Here is a 27,247-nt window from a genome sequence, read left to right as displayed (position 1 = left end):
GCATCATTCAAGGGTGACCGGTGGTGTTTGATGGTCAAGGTCCGTCAGCCTGGCGGGGTGTTAAAGGGAACTCTCGCGTGGCGATCGGACTCAACAGACGAGGCTTGTGCTGCAGGTGTGCGAGCACCTTGTCTCCCGGCGTCTCGTCACTCCCCCTCCCACCACCAAACCCAGCCCCATCACACATCCCCACAACTCCCAAGCCAGCCGCCGACCCGCGGCTCGTACCCTACCCCGCCGCCGATAGTTTATCGGGCTGGGCTGCCAGCTTCACCGATGCGATGAAGGGAAGGCACAAGGCAGCCTTTGTTCCAGGATTATCCAGCGCTGGTATGAAATTGATCATGAAACCTGTCTTCTGCATGCGCACGGGGCTCTGTGAGGATTTGGGGGAAAAGCAGAACTGGTCGTTTGAAACCCCCTTATCCAGATTTTGAAAAAGGTGTCGAAATTAAATCAATGCTGGAGCGATGTGCATGCGACTGAGCACATAATTTGTACGAACGCATTAAAATCGGATGAAGCAGAAATAAATTAGGCGCAAAAGAAACTGGTCGGATAATAAAATAAAACCAACAATTCCCTTGACGATGAAGCCACGTGGAGGCAGACTTGTGCTGAGTCTGATCCCTTGGCAGGGGACCGTGTCTCACTCTGTCTGTGCCAAGAGCCTCTTACCTGGGCTCTCATCGACCATGGGGCTTATCGTTGCAAGTGAGGACACACTAATAGCAGGACATCGCTTACATTTGGCCACAGTCCCAGCCCCGGGGGGAGTGGAGGTTAGTGGGGGAGGAGACGGGTGTTCGTTTCCACTGAGACTGAGCCGGGCCCGAGGTGCAGGTGTGGCCTTACCGATGGTGGCTGTTGATGTTGGTTGTTTTTAGTTCTAATACACAACGATTACCGTTTTATTGATGAACACTAATTTCACATTTATGAGAATAAATACAAGCTGTGCACCTGAACATCTAATTTATTTAGAGTTTGGTTACAAAAAAAACATGCAGCGCCCATATATATATAAAATGAGATTCAGTTGCGGCTTTGCTGAATGGAGAAATAAGGTATTTATGATCATTTTACGAACCATTTATCGCGTGCATTTACAATGGACTAAAAGCTATGCAGTTCTGACTTTGTCCATTCTTGTGACATTGGTTGCAGCTCAAGGTCAGGCAGGAAGTGATCTTCGCCTCGACTTTTGTAATTGCAGGTAACATGTACAGGTGAAGATAATTACAACGCAACAGTAAAACCAGAGATTCTGTTTGCTGCACCAGTGGGCGCTAGGGCTATCGCCGGATCTGTTGCCCAAGCTGGCTGCGTGAATTTCTTAACTGTAAAAAAACCCGAGGCAGAACTCACCGTCCATCTGATCTGGAGCCCTGTCTCACGACTGCCTTATTCAACCATGCATGCATGGATGGGTACGATAGGGGCGGGGGGGGGGCAGGAACCACCAGCAAAGCGAGCAATCCTATCTGAAAATCAACGCTTCTTTGTTGCAGTAAACAATTTGACGTGACACCGCCATTGGCACGGACGACAAGGTCGCGCGGTATTGTGCAATGCCCATCAAGCTCCTTTTTCCTTTTTTTAGATCACCATGAAGATGTTCCACGTGACCTTTGACAGACCCGTTATGGACCGTTAAGCGTTTCCATCTGACATCAGGGAAAGGTGCTTCTCTGCCTTCGGTGTTATCCTCTACTCACGAGTCTTAGACTGGCAAAACTATTTAAAGTTGATGTTGGCACTGCATTTCATTTGCACAGCCTGTTTAAATAAACAACTATGTCAGACAAGGGGGATTTTATGTTACAGGTGATGCTTAGGAATGGAGGATTTGAACATTGTAACACCTTGCAAAAATGCGAGCCCTTTACAAGGTAAAGATTTAAGTGGAGGATTTTTTTGAGCTTTTAGGTGGTAAAGGCAGGTCCGTGCACAGCTGCTGTAAAGCTGCTGTGGCAAGGAAGTGACATGTTTGACATGTGGATTTGCTGCTCCAAAGCATTTGGAGGAACTGTTTACAGTGTGAATTCCATGGGGCTGCACCAACCGCGGCAGGTACGGCAATCCCCCAACCATAGGCCCCAAGACGCTGCGTGGACAAGCCAACGGTGCTGTCCACGTGGTGTAAGGGTTGCCACTTCTGAGGTTACAAAAAAAACGGAACATGTGATGGGTAGATGAATATCTCACGACAATGCTGAAAGAGGGGAGAACGACATGCAAATGCATTGTCTCGAGTGGGGTTTAGTAAATGCTATTAGACAACTGACAAAAAAAATTTGACATTAAATGTTCCGGAGCGACAATTTTCCTGGACAGCTTCCTCAACAAGATGAAGACGTTACTGGGGAAAACCAGGCAATTTATCGCTCTCTCTCTCTTCGTAATGGCACTGCAATACGATCAATTGTGAATCTAGGAAGATTTAAAACAACTTAGAGTCAAGTGGGTCAAATTAGTATTTAATGTCCGTATTAATACATTTCATCCAGGGCTGTGGGGCTGTGGCAGTGTGTCTAACTTAATCACAGAGTCGAGGAGAGACACAACCTAACATCGCTTTGGGTTGGTAACGTGAGTGGGAAATATTGCATTGGGTATCCTACTGAAGAACTATTGGTCCTCATTATCATCAACCACTGCTGGATGAAAAACCTCTCTCGCCTGTCACCATCTTCCTCCATGACTTAGTCATGCAACAATCCATCTCGACCAGGGGTTGGCGACCAACGTAACAAGAAGAACCATTTCTTTCCCGAATTCGGTACAAAAACTCAACGCACCTTAAGAGACGCAATGCATGCGATTACGAGACTGTTGTCCTTACCAAGGCCGTAGCCATGGAGTCAACGTTGGGGGGGACCAAATCTTCCAGGGAGTCTGGGGGTCCTGCCCCAGAAAAAAAATCTAAATTTGAAAACGATTGTCTTGCCATTTCCTGCCTAAAATATAAAAAAAAATTCACTAACACATGGGATGGACTTTTTATTTATTTTTTACAATAATGTCTAATAGTGTATTGTATTACATTGCTCTGTTTTTTACCTTTTCTTGTTTCATTGTATGTAATGGCAGAGATTAGGGATTAATAAAGTACAACCATAACCACAATCATATAAACAAAAATCTATTTTATAGCAATACATTGGGGGGAACATTTTGAGCATATTTGAATATTGGGGGGGGGGGGGGGGATGTGTTCCCCCCAATATATATTATAATTACGGTCTTGGTCCTTAGTAAATAACATCATGAAGCAGTCTTTGAAGAGCCGCATGCGGCTCTGGAGCCGCAGGTTTTCCGACCCTGATCCTTGGTCCTGCACACGAGCTGATTTCATCTCTCCATCTCTGCAGTGGATGTCCTCTCTGGCGGGTTCATTCCATTGGCACCACTCTGGGTTTAGGCTTGAACACTGGCTAGCTAGGACACGTGGATCATAAAAAAACAATTTTGACAAATAAAATACAATAATGCTTATCATAGAAATTATCCAGAATTCCAAATGAATTGAGCATTATCCAATGCATTACGCAATGCTCAATTGAAGGTAGAGAAAATTGCCTTTCCTATATTTTTATATCAGTGGCGTCATCATCAGACATGGTTGATCCACCGCTAGATGAAAGCCTTCACAACCTGTCTCCATCTCTCCTGGTATCTGCGATTTAATACGATACAGTGGTTTACATGGAACTGTAGACGTTCGTTCGTTTTGTCAATGCGCTTGTTCTGGTGAGGGTCGCGGTGGACGTCCCAGGATGAACCCCATTCGTCCTGTAGGCCATGCTAATGACCGTTGTTTTCCCTCTGCGGAAACATCGTCGTAGAGGTATCAGAAGCGTTCTTAACAATGCCAGTATACACGTTTAGTGTAACTGGGAAGTGCCGGCATGACTTACCACCATGCGCATACTGGCTAATTTAGACAACTGCTTACACACATGCTGCATATATACGTTTATCAGTAATGCAAAATGTAATTTTCCAGGAAAGCTGTGTAAAAAAAAGGGGAGTGGGGACTTGTTTCGCCAAACATTCAGTGTGCAACTGTGATCGGGAAAACTCCCCGTGCCGTGGCAGCCCTCCGCTAATATTTCCCAAACACGGTCCCCCCGGGGCCTTTGTGGCCAGATGGAAGTAGGAAGTTTCACGGCACACAAAGGCAGAAAGCAAATAAGGTAAAATGGGGAAGGCCAAAGAAACATTATAAAATGAATTTCCATAAATCTTTAAGGCAATTGCCAGAAAAAAAAGCTGAGCAGACAGCTCAGGACAAATGCAGCGGAGCGGCGGTGATTTACGACACAGCAGCCACTGGTGCTGCTACTGTCACAGCTCTGCTTTTCGGTTCAACAAAACGATGGGCAATACTAGGCGAGGACGTCGGAATTAGAATGCAAATTTCTCCCGCAATGAATCCCGTCTGCAGGCCTTGCGCTCCGCGCCATGAGACTTGCTCATTGTTCGTGGCGCCGTGACTACGTGCAGTTTTGGAAGGGCCCTTTGTGTTGCCCCCCCCCCCCCCATGGCTCCCGGCCCACGAGCCCACCCCAAAGCATTTGACTAATCTCTGATTCTGTTAATCTCATACAACTGAAATCTCACAAATGGTTATATTGTATTTAACGTGTGACTGGGCTTACATCATGGGGATGCAGCCTCGCAGCGTGAAAATTGTCATTGTGTGAAAATAATGTTTTCAGTTTTGTAGAAATAATTTTTTTTCTTCCAAAAAGAAAAAAACATCCAATGTCTTCCAGCTGCACTGAAGTCACACTTAGACGCGACATTGCACAACCTGCAGGGAAGATTCATTTTAAATAGCACAGCATCGTACACTGCATTCACTTATATGTTTATTGCATGTGTATTAAACATTTCGTAAAGGAATGCATTGGACTTGAAGTAAGGACATTCCTCATGAATTTAAAATAAGCCAAAGGAAGGTGTTTGCTTGCCAATGTGTAGCTATTCGAAGGAAACTATTCCGCTCTCTTTGTTTTCGCACAGCCCATGCTTACAAACCAGTTCTCTGGGGGAAAAAATATAGCTATGGAAAAAATAGATTTTTTTAATAATAACTTTTTTTTGCACTTTATGTATTCCACCATTACTTTAGCTGTGCAAAATGCACTCCGTGATAATGGATTTGTTTCAAGGGACCAATACGCGACGAGAGATGTATCAGATATGTGCAAAAGAGGCATAGTGGCGAGGAGCGAATGAGCCGTCACTATCCCGTGTGAGTGACACGGGCTTTATTCGGGGACTGACTTGCAGCAGGCAGACTCTGGTTACTAAATAAATCCACATAGGGCCAGGTTCTGTGGAGGAGAGGGCCTATTTTCCTACTCCAGCACATGACTCAATGAACCTCTCTGAGCTTCACGTAAACATAGGGGCATTCGAGCAGACCTGCCCGAGGTACAGGAAAGTGACCTCACCCCTCAGTCGGGGTTTCACTTCATTTGTTTTATACTGGTAGAAACCTCCTGGTTACACCAGCCCACAGGGGATTATTGTGTCCGTTCATCCGTCGTGCAAGGAGGGGCTGGGTGGGGAGGGAGGGGCTGGGTGGGGAGGGGAGGGTGGGGAGGGGCTGGGTGGGGAGGGTGGGGCTGGGTGGGGAGGGTGGGGAGGGGCTGGGTGGGGAGGGTGGGGCTGGGTAGGGGTGGGAGGGGTTGGGGCTGAGTGGAGTGGGGCTGGGTGGGGAGGGGCTGGTCACCCCGTGGTGCCCTTATAAAACGCAACGTTTAACCTACTCACGCCGGCTTGTGCGCGCCCTCACAGTCGGGCATATTTGCAGAATACACCACGCCGCCGTTGACCCTGGCCATTGACCGAGCAACCCAACGTTCCTACCAGCTCCCTCCACAGGAACGTGTTTTTCTGTGGTCGTCTATTAGGATGCATCACCATTTTATGTTGTCGAAAGTGTACCGTAAGAATGTGAGATGTTACTTTGTTTAGGATGATTATGGCACATGTTGGAAATCAAACATGCTAAATATCAGCCATGTGTGGTGGCGCACGCCCAATGATCCAACACTTTGGAGGTGGGTTTGGTGAATCACGTAGTCGTGCAGAGATCATAGTTTGTGGGAGATACCCACTTGCGGGCTACCATGTGGCCCTGAGAATAGAATCCAGAAAGCTGGCTGCAATTCTACGTGGCATTCTCGTGGCACTCAGTTTTCTTCCCACGCACAAAGTGCTCAATAATGACCAATATCTCCAGCATCACCATACTGAAAGAGTGTTTAGGATCAGTGATGCATTTTTCCAAAAATATTAGTTTTTTGCATTTTTCTCCAAAGCTCGTTGTCAGTCCACTGATGAATGAAAGCCTATATTAGATCCAGGTTATTTTTAGTAAAATGTGTTTGTTTTGCTGTGGTGTCACGGGGGTTTTCGCCATTCACATTCCCACCAAAGCATCATACTCTGTAAAATACTCCTTAAAGACCGAGCATTTCTAATCTTTTTTTCCCCAGACTTCACGGTCATCTCATTGAAATCTTATCATATGCACACAGTAAACAGGATGCAAGTGACATTTGGGCAGGAAGCTCCCTCGTGCTCCTCAACTCTCAGTGGGCACTGCTGTTTGACAAATCTTCAGTGTGGTGCCTGGGAATTGCTGATGCTATCGCTGTTTGATGCAGTGGATGACAGCTCGTCAACTCTCCACCATCGCCTCCATCGGCTGGGGAGCAACAGCCGTTTCTCACAATTCTCTAATTTCATTTTGTCTGTTTTTTTTGTTACAGAACTGTTATATATACGAGCTAATGAGATGTCTGGTCTGCAACAGAGCTGCAAGAAATGATGCATTATTTCCATCACTTGATGCAATAGTGCAGTGACTATGGGGGCGTGAAGGCTAAATAGCCACGATGAAGAAGATATAAAAGTTTTAAAAAAGTGATGCAGGCATATATCATTTATCAATTCCATCTCACGTTCTCAGCTGCTTTTAAAACAATCATGCATTTTGTAGCTGCTCACCCCGAGCTCTAAAGGCTCTGTTAGGGCATTGTCTTCGTACTGTTCGCCTTTTGGCGTTCTCTGGTCTGACAATGGTGAGACTAGGCTCGAAAGAAGATTGTCTCTGGTGTAGGTCAATCAGTTTCAAAGACAATGCATATATTACACTATGTAACAATTGTTTTGTTCCTATTATTTCCTAATTGCTTATGCCTCAAAAGTACAGAAAATGTCTATTATTACCCACAAACTTTGCTTTTGTGACCAGGACACTGATATTTTGAAATTTACATATTTTCAATGAGAAAACGGGCGAATTTGTGTGTTTTCGTTCACATAAAGTCATAAAAACAACAACATATGAATCAAAATTAACATGTATTTATACTAAAGTAATACAAAAATGACTACAAAACCCTATTCTTATATTTTTCATAGTCATGCATGAATGCTCCACAGTTAGTACAATAACTTGCTAAATGTTTCTGGCACTTTAAAGTAAAAATAATGGTTATTGTGATAGAAATTATTTTAAATACTATATACGCTACTTCACAAGCATCCATTGATCGTACAAGCTAATGTTTATGCAGCTTATCAGTTACACAATGAGTGACATCTTATCATAAATTTAAAATCCTGGTCAGGGTCAACTCAGTGCTTCCTAAATCCTCGGGGGTCGGTAAAAAGAGCCTCAGCAGATGAACTCCAATTGAAGCAGTGGGGAATAAAACCGTGGTCATTACATTGACCGGTCATACATTAGAAATATGTAGAACAAGCCTACAGCAGAATGAAGACCAGTCAACGCGGTATGACTTGACCTGACTTCAAATGTTCAAGCGATGCCTTAAATTGCCTGCCTACAATTTTTAATCTAGCAGAGTTTATACAAGTCCCTAGTTTGGCCACGTGATTCGGAGGAAATGCGATTTTGTAGTGTTGTGGTGGATTTTACTTATTGTAGTCTATTATTAAAATGTCATAATGTACTACTCCGTTTAATAAAACATCTGGAAACAGTATGTTTTCGCATTTAGACAATATATTGATAAAAGTTGCAATTGCAATCTTCTAAACGACTCGTGCACCTTACGTATTCATAATTAAAAGTAAATTTTATTTTTGGCCACGTTTGTATGACCGTAATTCTGGGTGAATTAAAGACCTAACACAGTAGCACTCCTGGCGTGTCTTTGTATTGCTTGTTGTTGCAACTTTCTGACCCCCTGCCCCTACTGGAACATCGGTGAGGATAAAATGAGCTTTATAAGCTCATCGGATTCCTCCTCCAGTACAAACACAGATTCTGATTCTGCATGCGCGCGCGTGTCCATCCCTCCAACACACCTGGCCTCTCCCCTACATTCTAGATTTGAAGCTTTCGTGACTGCAAGAATTCATATTCTTAGGTTTTTTCGGTAAAGTCACGTAGGTAAAAAATTAAAATTAATAAAAGTAAAATAAAATAAAAATCAAGACGTTTCGGAGGCAACACAAGCCCCCGTCTTCCGGTGGAACAGTCACAGCACGATAGTTGTATCAAGTGAGAGAAATTCCAAGAAACCCGTATTTTTAAATCCTTTATATTAAGTTCGCGTGCTTGCGTGCTTGCTTGCTTGCTTAGGACCGTGCAAATATTTCGGTCGTTTTTTAACCCACTTCCCGTGATCCAATCGAGCTGATATTTTCCACACAGACTCGTTGTGCCAGACAATTATTGTTCGTGAAAAAAAATTCCCAAAATTTTACACTTTTTAGGCAAAAAAATAAAATTTTTACATATATTAAAATAGAACGCATTCATGGCTTTGGCTGAACGTCAGAGTGTAAGAGCCCAGAGCGTAACCCCTCCACAGGCCGTGGCGGAGTAGTGCAGTTGGTAGCGCCCTCGCTTCCCATGCCAAAGGTCGCGGGATCGATCCCCGCGTCCTCCACAGGCGAACATATTTTAAAATCCTTTATATTAAGTTTGCCGCCACGCATATAAAGGATTTATAGTGAAAAACGTTGTTTTTACGGGTTTATTTGTTATATATACTGGTTGAGGGTGGGAGGAGCCAAGATAGGCCCTGAATATTATTTTTGTGAGGTTCGGTGCACCTGAAGCACGCTGTTAGGAATGAGCCTTTGTTGTGTAAACTAGGTGCGGATGACGTAGAGGCGCATGTAAAAGGGACTGGGCCTTTTTGTTATGTAGAGATGATGCGGCTGAAATCGCTGCCGGGAAATTAGTCTTTGTTGTGTAGAATGGTTGACTGAGCCTATTGTTATGTAGAGGTGGTGCGGCTGAAATCGCTGCCGGGAAATTAGTCTTTGTTGTGTAGAATGGTTGACTGAGCCTTTGTTATGTAGAGGTGGTGCGGCTGAAATCGCTGCCAGGAAATTAGTCTTTGTTGTGTAGAATGGTTGACTGAGCCTTTGTTATGTAGAGGTGGTGCGGCTGAAATCGCTGCCAGGAAATTAGTCTTTGTTGTGTAGAATGGTTGACTGAGCCTTTGTTATGTAGAGGTGGTTGCGGATTTGCCCCACCCATCCACGCAAACAGGCCACGCCTCCGGCCATCTCGGTCCCGCCCCTTCCTCACGTGCCCCCCCCCCACCCGCGCTCCCTGCCAGCTGTGGGTCCGCCCCCGCGTGACGTCACCTCAACTCACTGTGTATACATCCGGGTACTTGGGCCTCCGACGCTCCACTCGTAAGATTTGTTCTGAGGGCACCCGAGGCGCTCGCGCTCCGTCGCTACGCGCTCACAATGTCGGCCCCAGGGGCGTCTTGCGATTTCTTATCTCGGCTCACGAGGGGAGGGGGAGGGGCGTGGCCAGCGGCTGTTATTGTTGTTGCCGCCACTGTCGGTGAGAACGACTCCGAAAACTCGTGGCCATTGGCGACTGTTATCGTCACTGTTAATGGTCACCGCCGCCGCCGTTTACTAATCGAGGGTGACTAGGAGCGCGGCGCCATGATGTCGCGCTACGAGGAGGAGGAGGAGGCCGACGAGCGTGAGCGGCTCCTATCCTCGCCGCGTCGCGGCTGGACTCGCACCCTCTGGGCGGACGAGACGGGCCCCGGTGTGGGCGTCTCGCCCGGGCCCCGCGCCCGTTCCCCGTGCCGCTGGCTCGTCCTCGCCACCCTGGCCGCCTTCGCCTTCATGCAGGGCCTGGCACGGAACGCGTGGCTGCCCGTGCAGGACACGGCCCAAGCCGCGGGGCTGTTCAATGACACGGACGTGGCGCTGCTCGCCAACTGGGGAGCGCTCGGATTTTCGGCCTTCCCCTTCCTCGCGGCTCTGCTGGACAAGCGCGGTTCGTGGGTGCAGCGTGGGGGGCATTGCTTGGGGCACGAGCGACATTGGGGGGCACGAGCGACATTGGGGGGCATGGGCCCCAAGGGCTTTGGTCAGGGTGCGTGGGCATGGTCATGGATAGGGCCCTCTGATTATGGCCAGTGCACATGGGCGCATACGCGTTTGACCAGGACACCAAATGATCACGATATGTGATCATTTGGGCCATGTGTCAAGAGTTGGTTGGCGCTACTGTGGTGTAAAGAGGCACTGGTTGGTTATAGGGGCACTATACTGCACAAAGTGTTGACAAAGACATGTCCAGAACACTTGGGTTAATCTGTGGCGTGGAAGGACGCGGTGGGCATGGCCATGGAATTGGCTCGGGTGAGAAGGATGTTTTTGTATTTTGCTGATTATGTGTATAATTTGCTCAATCAGCACGGTGGACTGCCTAGGGAGGCTATGCCCATGTGTACATAATTACACGACGGCTGTTATAACCAATGGCCTCTGCACGAGCAAATTACGCGTTTCTGGCTGCTATGAAGATTTTCCATTGAGGGTGGCACAGTAAGTCAGCAGCTGACGTTGTTTGGCCCCTAATACGCTGCGATCTCTGTCCACTGCCCAGGCCTTCGAGTGTCGCTGTTGGCCTCGCTGTTTCTGCTGACGACAGGATGCGGCCTCCGCTGCATTCCGACTGACATGAACGACGTCCGCAGATGGTACGTCGCCCCCCCCTCCGCAGGGTTATGTAACAGCAATAAGCCCTGGCCTCGTCCATCACACTGCTTGCAGGAGTTTGCCCTGGTCACGCTGCAATGCAGATGAATGTAGCTGAAACATACGTACTCAATTACAAGTGCCACAGGCTGCCGTGTGAGGGAGATCCAGTGGGTGATTCTTAGCATAAACAAAACAAAAGTCCGATGTGTTATTACAGTCCTAGATAACAATGAGACGGGAGTGCTCATTTTGAAAGTATCTTGCATGAAATCTCCATTTTATACTGTTCTTATATAATGTACCGTGACTGTTAATGTGTTGGTGTGAGCCAGTGATGAGTTGTCTACTTTGGCGTCCCACTCTAGGCTGATTCACTCGGGACAACTGGTTATAGGGATGGCTGGCCCCGTGGCACTGGCTGCTGGCCCATACCTTTCGACTGCCTGGTTTCCACAGGTATGAGAAATTCACCCCTCGCTTGACTACATCATGCTAAAATACTGCAAAAACAAGTCTGGCCTTTGTTATATTCGGCATCGGCTGTCTGTAAATAGACAGTTACGTGTAATTTCTCAAAGTTGTTGATTGGGAATGTCATACCCTGTACAAAAAATAGAAACGGTGCATTTCTGATATAAAGTTCATGTATTAATATTTGTTGCGCTCTTGACAGCTAATATTTTATTTAAATTCATACATAAAGACTCCATGAGAATAGGTTATCCCCTTTTTTCTGGCAACAAAACAGGTGTTAAGATGTTAAAACACCAAACTAAAACGTTTTACAAGGAATCATGTCTGCATTAACCACAATACTTGTGGTCAAAATGCAAAAAAAAAACATACTTTGATAATATATTAATTGTCTTTGAAACTGATTGGTCCACACCAGAGACAGCTTTCTTTTGAGCCTAGTCTCAAAACAGTGTTAGACCAGAGGATGCCAAAAGGCGTACAGCACAAAGACAATGCCACTATCAGAGTAATGATAGCTCGGAGTGAGCAGCTACATCAATGGACTCCATCATTTTAAGTGACAGATCTAAAATAATTTTTAGAATTTGTTACAATTTGGAAATTTCTGCTGTTACATAAATGAGTTACCATCTCATGAACACTTGCAATACCAAGTGTCGAGTGAAAGCATTGTAGTAAAACAGAGTGCAGTTGTTAATTGTGGTTGACACGCTGACTTTGCAGGATGAGCGCACCACAGGGACGGCAGTGGGGGTACTGACCAGTTACCTGGGGGGTGCCTGTGCCTTCCTCCTGGAGCCCTTGCTTGTCCACATGGGATCTGCCCCACACCCCCATGGCATCGATGGCCAAATGAGGCCTCCCACTCTGGGAACCCCGTCAGAGGCCCTACACAGAATTCAGCTGTTGCTCTATGCTGGTAAGTGGATGGCATGATTTCTCCTGTGTGAAAATGCTCAGCAAAAGTACAGTTTAAGATGGGCACGTGTAATTGGTAACCAGCGCAGTGAGAGAGCCAAATGGGACCCATTATAACACTTACGGGAATTGATGTTTTTCACGTCTGTGCAATTCATGTTTGTCTTGTCTCTGCCTTGTATGGTCTCTGATTCACAGAGCTAGTCGTGGTGATGGCACTGTTCTTGGTTGTGGTTTTATACTTCCCTGCTCATCCACCTGTTCCACCCAGCATCTCCTCTGCCACCCCTCGGCTGGGCTACTGTGAGGCAATTTGCCGCCTGCTCACGTAAGCACACGGATGCATTATTCATTCAACTGTCATATTGTGACAAACGAAGCAATGTGATTGCTTCCTAATGCGATGGTGATAAAAGTGCTCTTGGTGCTCCACTGCCCTGTTTCAAAGCAGCATTGGGATTCTTTTTTACAGAAGGCCATGGAGCTGGGTGGCGATTTTGCTGTACGCTGTGCCCCTGGCAGTCAGCATAGCCTGGCTGAAGCAACTGAACTACTTCCTTCCCCATGATAAGGTCTCAACGGTGGGTGCTCATAGTAAAAACAAAATTGGCAACCACGTCTGATGTCTGTGTGAACTTAATTGCTGCATTCATATACCTAATTCGGCTCTGTTATTTACATTTTATAATCTTCTAAATCTGTACGTATTATAATTAAAAATCTTCAGTATTTGTGGTTCTGAGCACACAAACATCATCTGTATAATATATCAATATCACGTAACTGTTGAATGTCATTCAAAATATAGACATGGTATTGAATTTCACAACTGTTTCTCTGCGAGCTCTTTGCTCTGGTAAAGTGGTTTGTGTCATAACGCAAATGCGCTACTCATGTTTACTGTCTTTTTCTGGCTGCTGGCGTTGTGATGACAAAGACGGATGCAGGTTGGGCCAGTTTAGCTGCCGTTGTGGCCGGTTGTGCAGGCTCCCTGGTCGTCGCGAGGTGAGATGTCGTATTTTTATCTCCGTAAATTCATCTGTTGCTGAGGATACCAATATTTTTTTACTACTTGCTTGGTATACTCCTGTCGCACTTTAGAGCATGGATGGAAAAGTAACTTGTGTAAACGGGATGTGCATTTGAACTACTTTGTGCTAATGATCACGTTCAAAGGATGTTGGAGCTGTTAAGCTCTTTTGGGGGCTGTCTGGAGGAAATTGTGTTGAAGCTTTCACGTGAATTTAGGTATTACGGTTAGTGCTCAGAAGAAACCTGAGATGGCTTTTTTAACGATGCACATACACAAGCGTCTGACGATCACTGGGCCATTTAACAACAGCCTGAAAGTGTTCTCAATTGAGCAAGATGTTGCTTTTCCAGTGCTTTATGGAAGGAAAGCTGGAATGACAGGTTCACATGGCATGGCACAACCTTGTACCCTGAGGATAGGGTGAACCGAGTTTAGAGTTTTCCTTTCAGCATTTGCATGCTTTCTTTTTTATTCGTACGCTTTGTCATCTTTAACCAAAAAAACCCTGCAGCATTTCGTCAACGTGTTTTTGTTCCTTCATTGTTTCATGGGAAATCGTTTTTATAGCTCCTGCGTGTAATGTGTACATTCACACGGTCCCGTGTGACTCCACTCTGCAATGCATGTCCTTTGGAATCACTATAATGTATATAATGTGTGTTTGTTTCTGTGTGGCAAATATACATTGGACTAATAAAATGAAAATATACCCCTAATTTGAAAAAGGCAGGGGCTTTTGCATCAGGTCAGCAGTACAAACTGCATTCTGCCATTACCCAGCTGGGTAGTGTTAAGACAAAGCAACTGGCAAGTTTTAATTTTTTGTGTATATGTTTTGAATGAGCTGCCTAAAGTTTAAAAATGAAATTTCAGCATTGTTTTGACTACTTTCCAAGTGCAGTCACGTTTTGTAGGAGTGTGCATCAATGGCCTATGGAATTTAATGGAAACAAAACCGCAACAATAAAATTTCTTAAGTGTTTACATCAACCTAAATTTCTTATAGTTGCCTTTTAAGCAATATCAAAAACATGTAAGCAAATAAACTAGCTTTGTTGTGTCCTTTCATGTAAGGATTTTCATCACATTTCCAAGGATTTTATATTTGTAGGATAGAGTACATGGCTCACCTTTATTGTAAATTACATGAGCATTGGCACAGTTAATGGGTGTTTTGTAAAGGGGGCGTGCCCTGCTCCTGGTTATGAAGAGCGTGCGTGCTGACTGAGTTTTGGCGGGTTTGTAACACTGCATATTGCAATGGGAATGTGCGCAAGATTTGCCGATTACTTCACGGGACAACTCAAGGTCATTGTGCTGACCCTCCTGGCGGGAGCCAGCATCGTGTCTGTGTGGTTCACACTCAGCTGCCTCGGCCTCGTCCCCTTTCTCCACTTTTACAAAGGTTTGAGCCCGCACGCTGCTCGGCATTACTCCTCCACACGTCTCAACTGGCAGTGGAATGAGATTGAGCACGCCCAGTCCAAAGGCACTGGGAAGTCACACAGTGACAGGAGGGATGTTTTTGGGTTCATTACAGCAGCATTATGTTTTTGCTAAAATGATTCCAAAGTTGATGATGTGGTTGGTAGTGGTAGCTGTTTTCACTTGTGAATAAAAACGTGAGTGCTGCTTCAAGGAATACCCAGCCCATCAAATGTTTCTTGTAGCTACGTACCTAGGCTGCTGTTTTGTCATGTCTGACATACATTTGAGTCTTTGTTAATGTAAAAAAAGACTGACACAAAGGTCAAGAGTGGCTCTGGCACTCCAGTGAAGCCACACGGTTGATGCAGTGACATCACTACAACATTCCCTGGTGGAGAATACTAAATCTTGTGTCCAACAGCCCGAGACGCATGTCCTAGGTACGCGATTTGTGTTTGACTTGAATCTCCATTTAATGTCGGGAGATGAGCACGAGGTAGCCTAGCAATAACGTTTTTATTGCTTACCCGGACAAAGGCATTTCCCCTGTGCATGTGCGCATACGCGGGCGGTTGTGCAGGGAACCTGCTGGGCACATGTGTGCTGTTCGGGGCGTGCCTGGTGAGTGCCGTGCCATTGCTGCTGGAGCTGGTGGTTGAGGCCACCTTCCCCGTGCCTGAGGGACTCAGCTGTGGCCTTGCCGCCTTCATCAGCGTCGTGGCGGTCGGTGTCCCGCTCAACGTCCTCATATCGCACTTCGCCGGTGAGGCACGACATGCGCATCTCTGCTTTTGCCAGCGTTCACTTGCGAATCGTTGCCTGCCAATGGCGTGGCAAGGTGGGGGATGTGCAGCATGTCTCGTTGGTACGTTCATACATTTATTAGCAATGCCATAGATTTTTTTTCTTCTTCCGACTTTACACAAATTAGGAAGTATCTTATGAGCATCGCTGTACGTTCGTCATAATTGATTCCGTTGAATGACACACTAATTCTTTATACAGTTTGTGAGAACTATATTTGCTCATCTGTTTAATCCATGCCATGTAATACATGGAATGTGAGCATGTACACAAAGGCACAATGTATTCCTGTGCTTTAGGGAACAGTGACGAGACGGTTTCAGCAAAATGACATATACTCAATCAATGCTCTGGATTTCTTTGTATTCATATACAGTACGGCTTTTTAAAAACTGCAGATTAATTGAAAACACCATTGCACTTACACTGAAATAGTCTCTGGAAAGTTGTGCTTATCGTGTCCATTTTACAGAATCATCCGTGCATTCATATACGCTTCCGTTGTTTTGTGTGTGTGTATTTGTGCACGTCCATCTGAGTACCTGGTAGTGGTTGTGAACATTGCCGCAAGGGAGACAAAGGTGGCTGGGCGTGGTGCTGGCCACCCACCCCCTCGTGTGTCATGCCAACCGTCATAGGTGCTCGCTAACTGTTCTTCCCCCAGCAGTCTGTTCAGGCTATATGGGGAATTTTTATTTTTGTTTTTCTTGTGCACGTGGCTTACAGAGGTCACGTGGCTGAGTTGGTGCTTGGCGGGATCGTGCGCGTGCGGCGTGCTGGGGATTCTGTTGCTGCCCGAAACCTACAACCGTCTCCACCTCGACGTGTTCCTGTCTGTGTGACGTGTCGCACAGACGATCCTGTCGTGTTGCCTCCACTAACCCTTAAAACCTTAAGGAAGTGGGCACTGCTGGCTAAACTTGCACAGAAATTGTAGCGTGGAACGAACGGCTTCCCTGACCTTCACTTGCAACAGACAAAGTAATACACAAGCCTGTACCCCAAAATCCTGTAGACGTGAGTATTGTGGTGATGGTTACATGGAGCAGGTGCCCGTTTGTTATTTAGAAGCAGTTGCATTTAAGAACAAGTGTTACATGTTTTTACATATTTGTATATACGATTAGATTTTTTATTGTGAGTTTTCGTTGGTTTGCCTTGACCGTGTTCTCCCCACTTTGGATGACTATTCCTTGAAATTTATTTGAAAGAATTCTCACGAAGACTACATGTTGCTAAAATAATTGTTCAAATCTAATTTATTTTGCCTTGTGGAATGACTTCTTTTCCAGAAGGGATTGTGCCCGAAATGTCTCAAACGTTTTTGTATTGTTAAGTACTGGTGCAATGAAGTATTTTTTTTAAATCCTCATTTCACAAACTTCATGTTGGCATATTATCTTTTTTTTAGTCGGGAAGTACATTAGCTAATATGTGGATTATGAATGGCATGCTTGCGGGTGAGCACCTATGGACTGGCTTTGAATGCACTTTACTATTCTATTTTTCAGTCCTTTGGAAAGGCTGGAATATTTGGTTATTTATGTATAGATTTTACTCGTGTTAAATAAAGTCTCGTATTGGATGGGCCTCAGTTTGATGCTGTAAATGCAAGGAAACTGCTGTGCACATGGAGCATGTGGCTGAATTATGGACAGGGCAGTTGATGGGGTAAGCGCTCATGATTTATTGCCAAAAGTTTATCCAACTCGGCTTGTGTGGCATTGGCTTTTCAGATGTGCCATGAATGCAAATAGCAACAATTGTGAACTCATTCCTAATACCCAGCCTAATGTGTGCCTTGTTTTTCCTTTTCTTACATTGTCAGTTTGTACATTAACTTGTTTACTTTAAGGAGATGACCAGGGTATTTTGTCTCGTGACTCCAATTGTTCTAGTTTTTTTCACTCTGGGTGAACATGTCAAGGTGTTGTGTTTAGAAGGAGTGGTGTTAGTTAAGTAATGTAGGTGGTTTAAAATGGTAACTTCTGACCCATGGCTCTGCATAAAAGGCAGCATCTTGAATGCATGACTCGCTTCAATAGAAGCTTCATTTGAAATCTCCAGAGGATGTGCTTGTGGCACCACAGATAATACTTGTTCAGTAAAGAAAACTCTTCCAATGCTAAACGTGACTCACCTGAGGCTTTTATGAACATAAAATGCACGATCCTAACATGTTAATTATGTACATCTATAAGGATATCTGTATATTTTGGTTCCAAATGTGGGTGTTGTGCTTTATGTCGCACAAGCATTCTGGTGAATGCATAATTGACCAAATAAAATTGGTGTCTGAGAGATGTGTAAACATCAACTCAGAAACGTGGATAAAGATCTGAATGATTCCATCAGGTGAGTGGTCGTCTTTTCCATAGACATTGGTGGCCAATTGACACTATGACGGACACTTTGCAATCACTGTATTTAATGTACTGTTGGGTAATCTTGTGTATTGTACAAAATTAAAACATTTACATTTGTCATTTTCTTCACTTTCTACAAAGCCAAACATGGAGGTGCTGTGCAGCAGATGTTTGTAAATAACTTTAATACCCACTATGTACTGCTTGGTGCACTTGATGGAATAAATTATCACCTTGTGACTTGTCTCATTTGACTGAACCAAACTCATTGGGGAACGGGGGTTATATATATGTGTTAACATTTTTTTAAATAAATCACCATGATCACAACCACAAGCATCACCAACAATAATTATCATTCAATTAAAATTACTAACATAGTAACACCAACACTATCAGTCACTACCACCATCCCTGCCAGCATAACCAACCATGCATTACAATTTGTAAAACTAGAATGGTGGTGGTTGTGATAAGAGCTATTGTTATTCCGATGAATTAAAGGACATGGATACGAACATTCTTACCAAAGGTTCTGGTGCACAACCTTTGCCCCATACCCCACCAATAACAAAACACCACCCAGGATAATCCAGTTACTGCATAATATATCAAGTCAAACGGCCATAGGTTTTCTGTTAAGAGTTTATTTTAGTCCAGTGAGGCTAATGTCATTTTAATTTTCGTAAAAAAACGTTTTCTTTACACTGTACAAGTAAGAAATAATACAACAGGGCATTGCGAATACACTATTCACAAACAAGGCAGTAATATGCTGGAGCTACATTTTAAACCATGACGAACACATGTTGGGGACAATCCTGCTTATTTATTTTGTGCCTCGGTCAAGCTGCCGTGAGCAGGACTGAGCCCCAGGTCTTAAAGTCAGAACACAACAGGTCTTTTAAAAAAAGTGACGCAATAATGGTGATGAATGGGCTCCGCTTGTTTGATACCACAGGTCTCTAACCAAGTGAGAAGCCGTCAAAAAGCTGTCTTGCAAAGGATAACTGATCATTACATTAGCATGGACAATTTTTCACAAGTGAGATATTAGCTATGGCAACACGATACAATGGTGTTGCTATGCTGTCACAGGAAAAATGTGCCATTTGGTCATTTAATACAGAAACAACTATCGGCAGGATTTAAACCCCCAATATGCAACATTTATCTGGTGGCTACGTCACGTGCCGCTCGGCTTACCCGGCCACCCTGGTCAGAAAAAGCTCAAACAAAATCTACCAACATTGAGTCTGGAAATTACATTACCATGCATTTAGAAACACGGCTATGTGACACGTGACTGTAAATCAAACGTTAGATTTAAGTTACAGATCCTTTCTGTGGTGACATTTTATTGGAGATGACAACATGATAGCCAGAGCAATTGTGCAAATAGCACCACACTCAGGAATATGGATGGTCTGTGAAGAAAATAATGATGTGGTAATGAGCTGTCTCAACAGTGATACAAACCAACACACACAGGCTTCATCAATCCAGACTCCGCACTGCCAGCGTCTCCATCCACTGCAAGCAGTCGACGGACAGTTCCAACGCAAAACAGATGTGGTTTCACGCCCCATCAGAGACGACGCAGTTAATTGTCTCGTACAATGTCACATTTTTACCAGCCAACAAAACCAATAATTCGTAAACTTACGCGAGCTGTAATTGTACAGTTATCAATTCATTAGCGGCAATTGCCATTTAAAAAAAATCTAACCTTGGTTTGGCCAATTCATTAAGACAACAATAGACCAATTATTTCACGTTTCATCTCCGACTAAAACATCATGGAATGTACCAGTGCTGGTCGCGTGACCCGCGCCTTACGCATAATCCGATTTTTCATTCGCACGGCAACCCGAGTGCAAATGCACTCTGCTTCCAGATGTCGGCTTCACAATAACAAAGCGTTTCATCACCTGCTACTCTGGATGCAGCAGTGTCAATGTCGTTTTTGAAACGAGATGAGATTCGTGTGTCGGTATGGCTCAGGATCACCACGCGGGAGGCTGTTTAAACAACAACACAAAGAAAACAAAAATCTCTCCACTCCCGACTCGAAATCGCACGACGACCGTGGCACGCGTTGGCTGCGCGAACCGCGAGGTGCTCAGCAGGCTGCCGTGCTTGCGATGATTCGACGCACAAATGAGCAACCTGCCAGTCACGCGCACAAAAAAAAACCACACAACTTCCCGGGAGGTCGTCGTCGTCGTCGTTTTTTTGTGTGTTTGTCCAGTTGAGCCGGACCGAAACCACACGCGCCACGCCACACGCCTGCATTGAGTTGCGTTCTCGCACGCCGCGCACACGTGGACTTCAGCGAAGACGACGCTCGCTGACACGTGCAAGGGTTGTCATATTCTTCTCGTCGGTATAAACACACAACGCTGGATAAATACCACATGGGGGGGGGGGGGGGGGGGGGGTTAAGGGAAGCTGAAGCAGCATTGAAAAAAAAACTGAAATACAAAAAGAAAACCTTGCTTTCCTGTTAAAAGACTTCAAGTGTAGCAGCTTGCACGCAATCGGGATATTCTGTGTTGGCAATGCACAATCTTAACAGACGGAAACCTGCGAAAAAGGCAAAGCAACTTTACACATGATTTTGGAGACGCACCAAGCACCTTGTGAAAGCGTTAATTTTACTGGACCGTGGGCCCACAGGAGGCCTGTCCAGCAACTCTCTCACCATCAGCTTGCACATCCATTGTGATAGCATCCAAGCAAATGATTGCCTTCTCTGCGGTACACTTTCCATGGATAAAAAATGGTTCTCATCACACGTGGTCACTCTCCAAAGCGCATAGACACGTTGTTTAACCCAGGACCAGTGATGTAACTCTTGCGAGCTCCAATCGCATTCAACTGGACGATAACACACATTCACTGTTGCGATTGCTACAATAGACACCGCTGTGATGGAGATGTTGCTATGGTTCACGTGATGTGCTTGATGGGCACACCTCCTCGTGTCCTATATCTGGTTGCCTTCATGTCTCTTCGCAGACTTCACTTAAAAGACAGAATAAGATGAGTCGAGTGCCATCGACATTTTGTCACAGTGAACCTGAACAGCACCGTTTTTCGCTGAAACAGACAGTTGCTTATTTCGTATTCATTCAGCGAAATTATTAGATGCTCAGTTGCAGGTCAGCTAGCCGGAGCAGCCATGAAGAGTTAAGTCACAGCTGACCTGTAAGTGAGCATTTTTGCCGAAATAAAGCCAACGAAGCATACTACGATTTCGTTTTACTGGTAGGAACCTCCTGGTTACACCAGCCCACATGGGATTATTGTGTCTGTCGTGCAGGGAAGGGCTGGGTGGGAAGGGTGGGGAGGGGCTGGGTGGGGAGGGTGGGGCTGGGTGGCAAGCGGCTGGTCACCCCGTGGTGCCCTTATAAAACTCAACGTTTAACCTACTCACGCCGGCTTGCGCCGCCCTCACAGTCGGGCATATTTGCGGAATACACCACGCAGCCATTGACCAAGCAACCCAACGTTCCTACCAGCTCCCTCCGCAGGAATGTGTTTTGCTCTATTAAAGTCTTGCTTATGACAGCCAGGATCATCCTAATTTTCTCAAGGTAAAGTGAATGCTATGTTCAGTTACATATATATAAAAAAAAATCAGTAGAGTATTGTACATATCTGCTTACAGTGACTGCAGTGGTTTAAGTGCCAAGTAATTCCGTATTGTTTTAACTCATGGCGGTTAGTTCTGTGTCCATCGTGACAATGCTTTTATTTACATAAAACACAAAAAAAGAAAGTTGTTACATCTGCATCACGTCGCGTTGTGTGTTTCATCTTCGCCTGCTCATTCGTGCTTTTATTCTCCTCTTCTTTCACCAGCAACATTTAAAAGGGGGCAGGTGTCAGGTGCTGGACTTTATGATCAGTTCCGAGCGATACATGAATATCCAATGAACGCAGCCCTCCTTTATTTGGCACGTTGTGCTCGGGAGAGAGAACAAGCCAGCCTCTCACTGGACATGGAGCAACGCAGCTAAGCACAGCCACTTGAAGTCAATGCCTCCAACGCCAAGCAATCGCCTCAAAGTCTGGAAACTGTCGCGCCAAGTTTGTACTTCTCATCAAGATTCTGTTGCCAAAGCAAGAACCTTTCGTCACTTGGCGTCCTAATTGAAGTGTCGCATCTGCTGCTCGTCGTGAGGGGCTGAGCCTCGGCCACGTTCCCACGAGATGGCTCCACTGGGTAACGAGGTGTGGCCTCGGCCTGTGCTGGCTCCCTGGCTCGCGGTGTCATTCCGCGGCTCGTGGTGCCCGCTCAATAGTCCTCATATTTGTTGACGTCCGTGTAGAGCGTGTTGGAAAAAGTCTTGGTTGTTGTCGTCTGCACGTGGGAATTGATGCACTTTGTCTTCTCCTCGTTGATCAGATAGTTTTTGTTGAGAACCTGCAAAAAATAAGGCTCATTAGAGAACGGCACACACAATGTAGTTTGAAATAAAACAATGTTGAGAAATGCATTCAACTGTGTATGATACAAAATCAGTTTTAGTAAAGCTCTGACGTACGAGCCAACATTCAAGAGCAATTGGGCTCGGCACAGGGCAGAGCGGCACACGACTCCCCTTCTCGTGGACGATCACTCACCTTGATGGCGTCGATCGAGTCGTATTTGTCCACCTTGCCGAGCGTGGGGCTGAGCGAGGGGTTGAGAGGAAGGCTGTGGCGCTGCCCGCCGCGTGGCGGGCGAGGCTGGTGCTCGAGTGATTGGGGTGCGTGCGGCCGCCGGCACCGGCCCACGGCCGCCAGGAGCAGCGCTGACACCACGCACCCGAGCAGGCCCGAGCCCACGCCGGCCGCCACCAGGTGCACCATGTGGAACTCTAAGGGGTCATGCGACACGAGGTCACCACCGCCGCCACGATCAATACAATCTGCACTACACTTATTTCCCAAGGCGCTAAACATGATGATACATTGCGGTGAGTGTGGATGGAAGGTGTAAAAAAAAGATTTCGGCTGTAAAAATCTGAACCAAGAAAGAACAAAGAAGATGAATCCCTGCAGTCACGAAAGCTTTAAATCGAAATGTAAAATCTGGTATAAAAATATTAACAAAGCCTAATATTTGTACTCTCCAATAGGGTTTAACATGGAAAATAAATACTATATTTTTTTCTATAATTGAGTGAAATAAAACGGTTACGGTTATGTTTTAGATATGCTGACCTTGTTTGTATAAAATATACCTCCGTTTTTTAAATTACATTTTATCCTACATACATGTGCAGAAAGCGTAAACAAGCTAAAATATATGATCGTGCGTCAAATATTAACACATGTGCGTCATACCTCCACATGACCTTTTGCTTTCTTTCGTTGAGTACGCAACGTTGACTGGTATTTCTAAAAATAGAAAAAAAGACGTCAATTAGGGTTGACCGATCACGAGAAGGGGTCAGTCAGTGCATCGACTCCAGTTTTAAGAAGGGTAACAGTCCACCTCAGGTGTCGAAGTCTCAGGTGGTTTCGCAGATGCAGGTGGTTGAATGGATAATCATTAAGTGTTCATAATATTGAATGAGAAAGTGCACAACTATCATCAGACTGACTAGCCTTGACTGCGAAACCCCATAATTCTAAAAGCTTAAATTTCAACCATGTGAGAGGCCATCAAGAAAATAGGCATAATTCACACATTGTTGGAAACCACTTTTCTGCAATTTTCTGTAGCAAAATGGACAATTTTACACAAAATGTTGCAAGCCATAATGTTTGCAAGGAGACCTCGAAAACCTGAGACTGATTTTGCCACGTTTCTAAGTTTTTCGCTACTGGGACGGTGCAAGTGCGGGGAGTGCCATGTGTCTGTGCGCGGGGGTTACGGTGCAGCACTGACCAATGGCATTGGGATGCTGCGGGCACACAGACGTCTCCGTGCTGTTCCCATAGCAGCGCTCCGTGTCGGGGAAGGGCACGGAGCAGAGACGCGAGCGCTGGCGCCGTCCAACCGTGTCGCACTCGCTCCACTCGCTCCACTCCCCCCAGCCGGCTGCGGTAAGGGAGCAGAGGTTAGAGGGCACGGGGCGGTCAGAGGGGGCCGCCAAGGTTTGGTCCAAGTAAGAATGAAATGTAAATGAGTGACTTTAACGGTGGAGGGAGTAATTGTGGCTGGGACAGCTCTTGATGCTGTGTCAGATTAAATGAGCCTCCACCCTCTGCACGCTTCAATCTCGGCTTACCAGAATACTCTGGTGGGGCTGGGGAAATAACACAAAATAACATTGATTCTCGCAGCTAAGCCCTCGACAGCTCTGCAAGGCTTACTTTTCAAAGGCTACTTTGTGGCATAAAAAAATTGCCAACCGTCGGGAATTTCACATGAGTTCTGATGGAACGGTTTCACTTTCTCTGAAAGCAACTCTAAAATGTTGAAGTGAATTCAATAGCCTTTGAACGGCATTCTGTGCTTTTTCTTCGTTTGTGAATGAGGAGGGGGGGGGGCAGTATTTATTCCACTTGGAAAAAGAAGCGATCTTTCTTCACTCTTTTCATTTTGCAATGGTGCATTATAGTGTTTTTTTTCGTCTTACATTTTTTTTTACCAAGAAACCATTTGCGAGTGAGGCAGGATCACGTCCTGGGAGCTCAGCGTTATCTCTCTGAGCGCCAGAGTGGCCGGGCCGGGCTTCTAGATGTTTATCGCACACGCACACTCTCTCGACCCCGCCGCCGCCGGGGGAATTCGCACTAAACTTTTTTTTTCTCTCTTTCTTTTGAAGGTCTATTAGTACCTCTCATACACGGACAACTCCCTCAAGTGGTCGGGCCTGATGACATTAGAAGCACGATTTGTTATCAAAACAACGTTTACACATTAACTGCACCTGCATAAGTTACAATGAATTTTTAAAATATTTATAATCGCGAACAGAAGGCGATGTGTATTAGTCCCCGCCAAAACAATAGCTCCCACAGCTACCAGTCTAATTTCCTGAAAGAACAATTTACCAAATTGTAATTTAAACAATGTAAGTTTGTTTTTTGACAGTTAATAAGAAGCAGTCCTCATCTAACTAAATATTACCGCCCAGTTTGCTTTCAACCGGCTTGGCACACAAAGACCCCTTAATGCACGCGGGGCCAGGACCACAGCGTTGATTGGCCAGAGTCTTCACGGTGCAACAGGGATCGGTGTCCTGCCAGGCCACAGCCGCAACCACAGCCAACGGCACCGCACGCATGTGTGTGAGCGTCTTTGTGTGTGTGCGTACGTGTCTGTGTGTCTGTGCGTATGTCTGCCAGTCCATGTGTGTGGCACCCGTTTGGGGGATGCGTGTGAGCGATCGTATGAGCGTGTGTGTTTATATTCGTAGCCATGCACAATGAGTTACATTTGTAGTCTGAGCCTGGCCTACGTTAACTCGGCCTAAAATAAGCACCTCATTTGGTAGTGTAGTCAGCATTAACAGAGCATGCGTCGCTACACCACCCACCACTTGGGTGTTGTGCCAGGATTATTAGGTGCTGAATAGATGCTAATTAACAGCACTTGCCACAACAGCCCCTTGGGTTCTTTTTGCATATATCTTCTCTATCTTGAGCCAAAGTAGAAAATAAACTATTCCAGAGCACATGTGAGCACTAGATACAGAATCAAGCTGGAGAAGATTTGATAAGATAACTTTTTTACAAACAGATGCTCGCTGCGATGTTTGTCTTCATCTTTTCCAGTGTATGACTGCACAAACAAACGCCTCATGTTCATCCTGGCATTCCCTCGTCTACACAGGAATCCCACTGTGTCCACCAACGCGTGCTACTGAGCAGATAATACAGCCTTCTTTAGTGCCTCCCGTACTCCCCCCGTAAAAATGGAAGTGGATTGAACACTGACGCGGTTTGAAGCTCTGCTAATCGCGGGGTCTGCACATTGCCGTGAGTTGCCGTCGAGAGGAATGGACGAAGAAGCCCAGAGCTGCATCGTGAGCCAAAGCTGCCAATAAAACTATTTTCTGCTTCTCAATCAAGTCACAGCTCTTGAGGGGGCATGGGTTCCCTTGCGTTCACTGAATTCAACTATTGCTGTTGCGTAAAAAATCATGGCACATGGTTTTTTGGGGACTCGTTTTTTTTTGGGACAAAGGTTTTGGCTACATGGAGGTTGACGCGATGCTGCTGTGACAGGACAACTTCTCTGGACATGGAGTTCGTTTGAATGTTTGCGAATTTGTGTCTGCAATGAGTCTCAGGCGGCTAAAACACCACAAAGTGGCACAAGTAAGGAGTGCGGTTGGTGCATCTGCCAGTCATCTCAATCAGCTAATCCCTAACACCTGCGGTCAGTTTTGTAACCTCCTGCTTTTTGCATGGTGTGGTACGGGGCACACGTGGTGTAGTACCGGCACGTGTGGCGCGGTGTGGCGCGGGCGTGGTGGTGTGGCGAGGGCAGGCTTACCGGTGCAGGGCTGCGTGTTGCACAGCGACTCCTCGGTGTGCAGCCCCAGGCAGATGTCTCCTCCGTGCGACGGCACCGGCTCGTTGCAGACGCGCCCTCGCTGCCGGTGGCCGCCGCCGCACGTGGCCGAGCACGTGGACCAGGACGCCCAGCACGACCAGCCGCCATTCACTGGAGCCACGCGCACAACGCACAACGAGCGCCGCCCGTCAACAGCCGCCGCCGACGCACGGGATGAGAGCGCGCGACGCGACGCCGGAGCCCTGCGCGCGTTTCACGCGCCGCCATGAGCGTCGCGTCGCGGCGACGTAAAACGCGCTTGCCGGTTGTCGCGTCGCGGTACACGTCGCACGCTCTCCGCGAACGGCAGCCGCCCGCGATGCGCAGCGGCGCGCGCTCCCAAAGGTGTCGGCGACCGCACTCGGGCACGGAACCCCTCCGCATACCAGGGCAGGGATGCGGGTTGCACTCCTGGAACTCCGACGGGGAGCCGGGGCAGGAGGGCGGCTGCTGCTGGTGCTGGAGGTTCAGGCTGCTCCCTCCGGCGCTCACGCACAGCCGGTTGCGACTGCGGAAGCCGCGGCCGCACTCGCGCGAGCACGGTGACCAGGTGGCCCACGGCGCCCAGGCGGCACTCGCTTCTCCGGTCTGCCTGGGCCCCTCCACTGCAATGCAGAGCACGAGAGCAACGGCTTTTAGCGGTGAGGGCCACTCGCACGCACGCACACACAGACAACACGCGGACCCCTCACATCT

The 27,247-nt window shown here is 46.3% G+C and overlaps 2 protein-coding genes across 2 annotated transcripts in view; one reads left to right on the top strand and one right to left on the bottom strand.

The window, feature by feature from the left end:
* Nucleotides 1-9,821: 9,821 nt before the first annotated feature.
* LOC133345057 (solute carrier family 49 member 4-like) lies at nucleotides 9,822-18,288 on the top strand. The gene is made up of 10 exons (XM_061555462.1): nucleotides 9,822-10,312; nucleotides 10,928-11,021; nucleotides 11,388-11,478; nucleotides 12,223-12,418; nucleotides 12,616-12,745; nucleotides 12,890-12,998; nucleotides 13,355-13,422; nucleotides 14,728-14,855; nucleotides 15,459-15,641; nucleotides 16,409-18,288. The coding sequence occupies exons 1-10, from the start codon at nucleotides 9,970-9,972 to the stop codon at nucleotides 16,522-16,524; spliced, it is 1,458 nt and encodes a 485-aa protein (XP_061411446.1). The 5' UTR covers nucleotides 9,822-9,969; the 3' UTR covers nucleotides 16,525-18,288.
* A 389-nt stretch (nucleotides 18,289-18,677) lies between these two features.
* LOC133345068 (semaphorin-5A-like) overlaps nucleotides 18,678-27,247 on the bottom strand; it is a 61,797-nt gene continuing 53,227 nt past the window's right edge. Inside the window, exons 17-22 of the mRNA XM_061555513.1 lie at nucleotides 26,938-27,156; nucleotides 26,492-26,662; nucleotides 23,933-24,085; nucleotides 23,386-23,439; nucleotides 22,681-22,916; nucleotides 18,678-22,480 (exon numbers count right to left, since the gene is read on the bottom strand). Coding sequence (XP_061411497.1) covers nucleotides 22,352-22,480; nucleotides 22,681-22,916; nucleotides 23,386-23,439; nucleotides 23,933-24,085; nucleotides 26,492-26,662; nucleotides 26,938-27,156 — 962 coding nt within the window. The 3' untranslated portion in view covers nucleotides 18,678-22,351. The remainder of the gene's footprint in view (nucleotides 22,481-22,680; nucleotides 22,917-23,385; nucleotides 23,440-23,932; nucleotides 24,086-26,491; nucleotides 26,663-26,937; nucleotides 27,157-27,247) is intronic.

The sequence above is a fragment of the Lethenteron reissneri genome, chromosome 21 (genome assembly GCF_015708825.2).
Source record: "Lethenteron reissneri isolate LAM-NWPU_2019-01 chromosome 21, ASM1570882v1, whole genome shotgun sequence".
Taxonomy (NCBI): domain Eukaryota; kingdom Metazoa; phylum Chordata; class Hyperoartia; order Petromyzontiformes; family Petromyzontidae; genus Lethenteron; species Lethenteron reissneri.
This window is presented reverse-complemented; position numbering and strand designations above follow the sequence as displayed.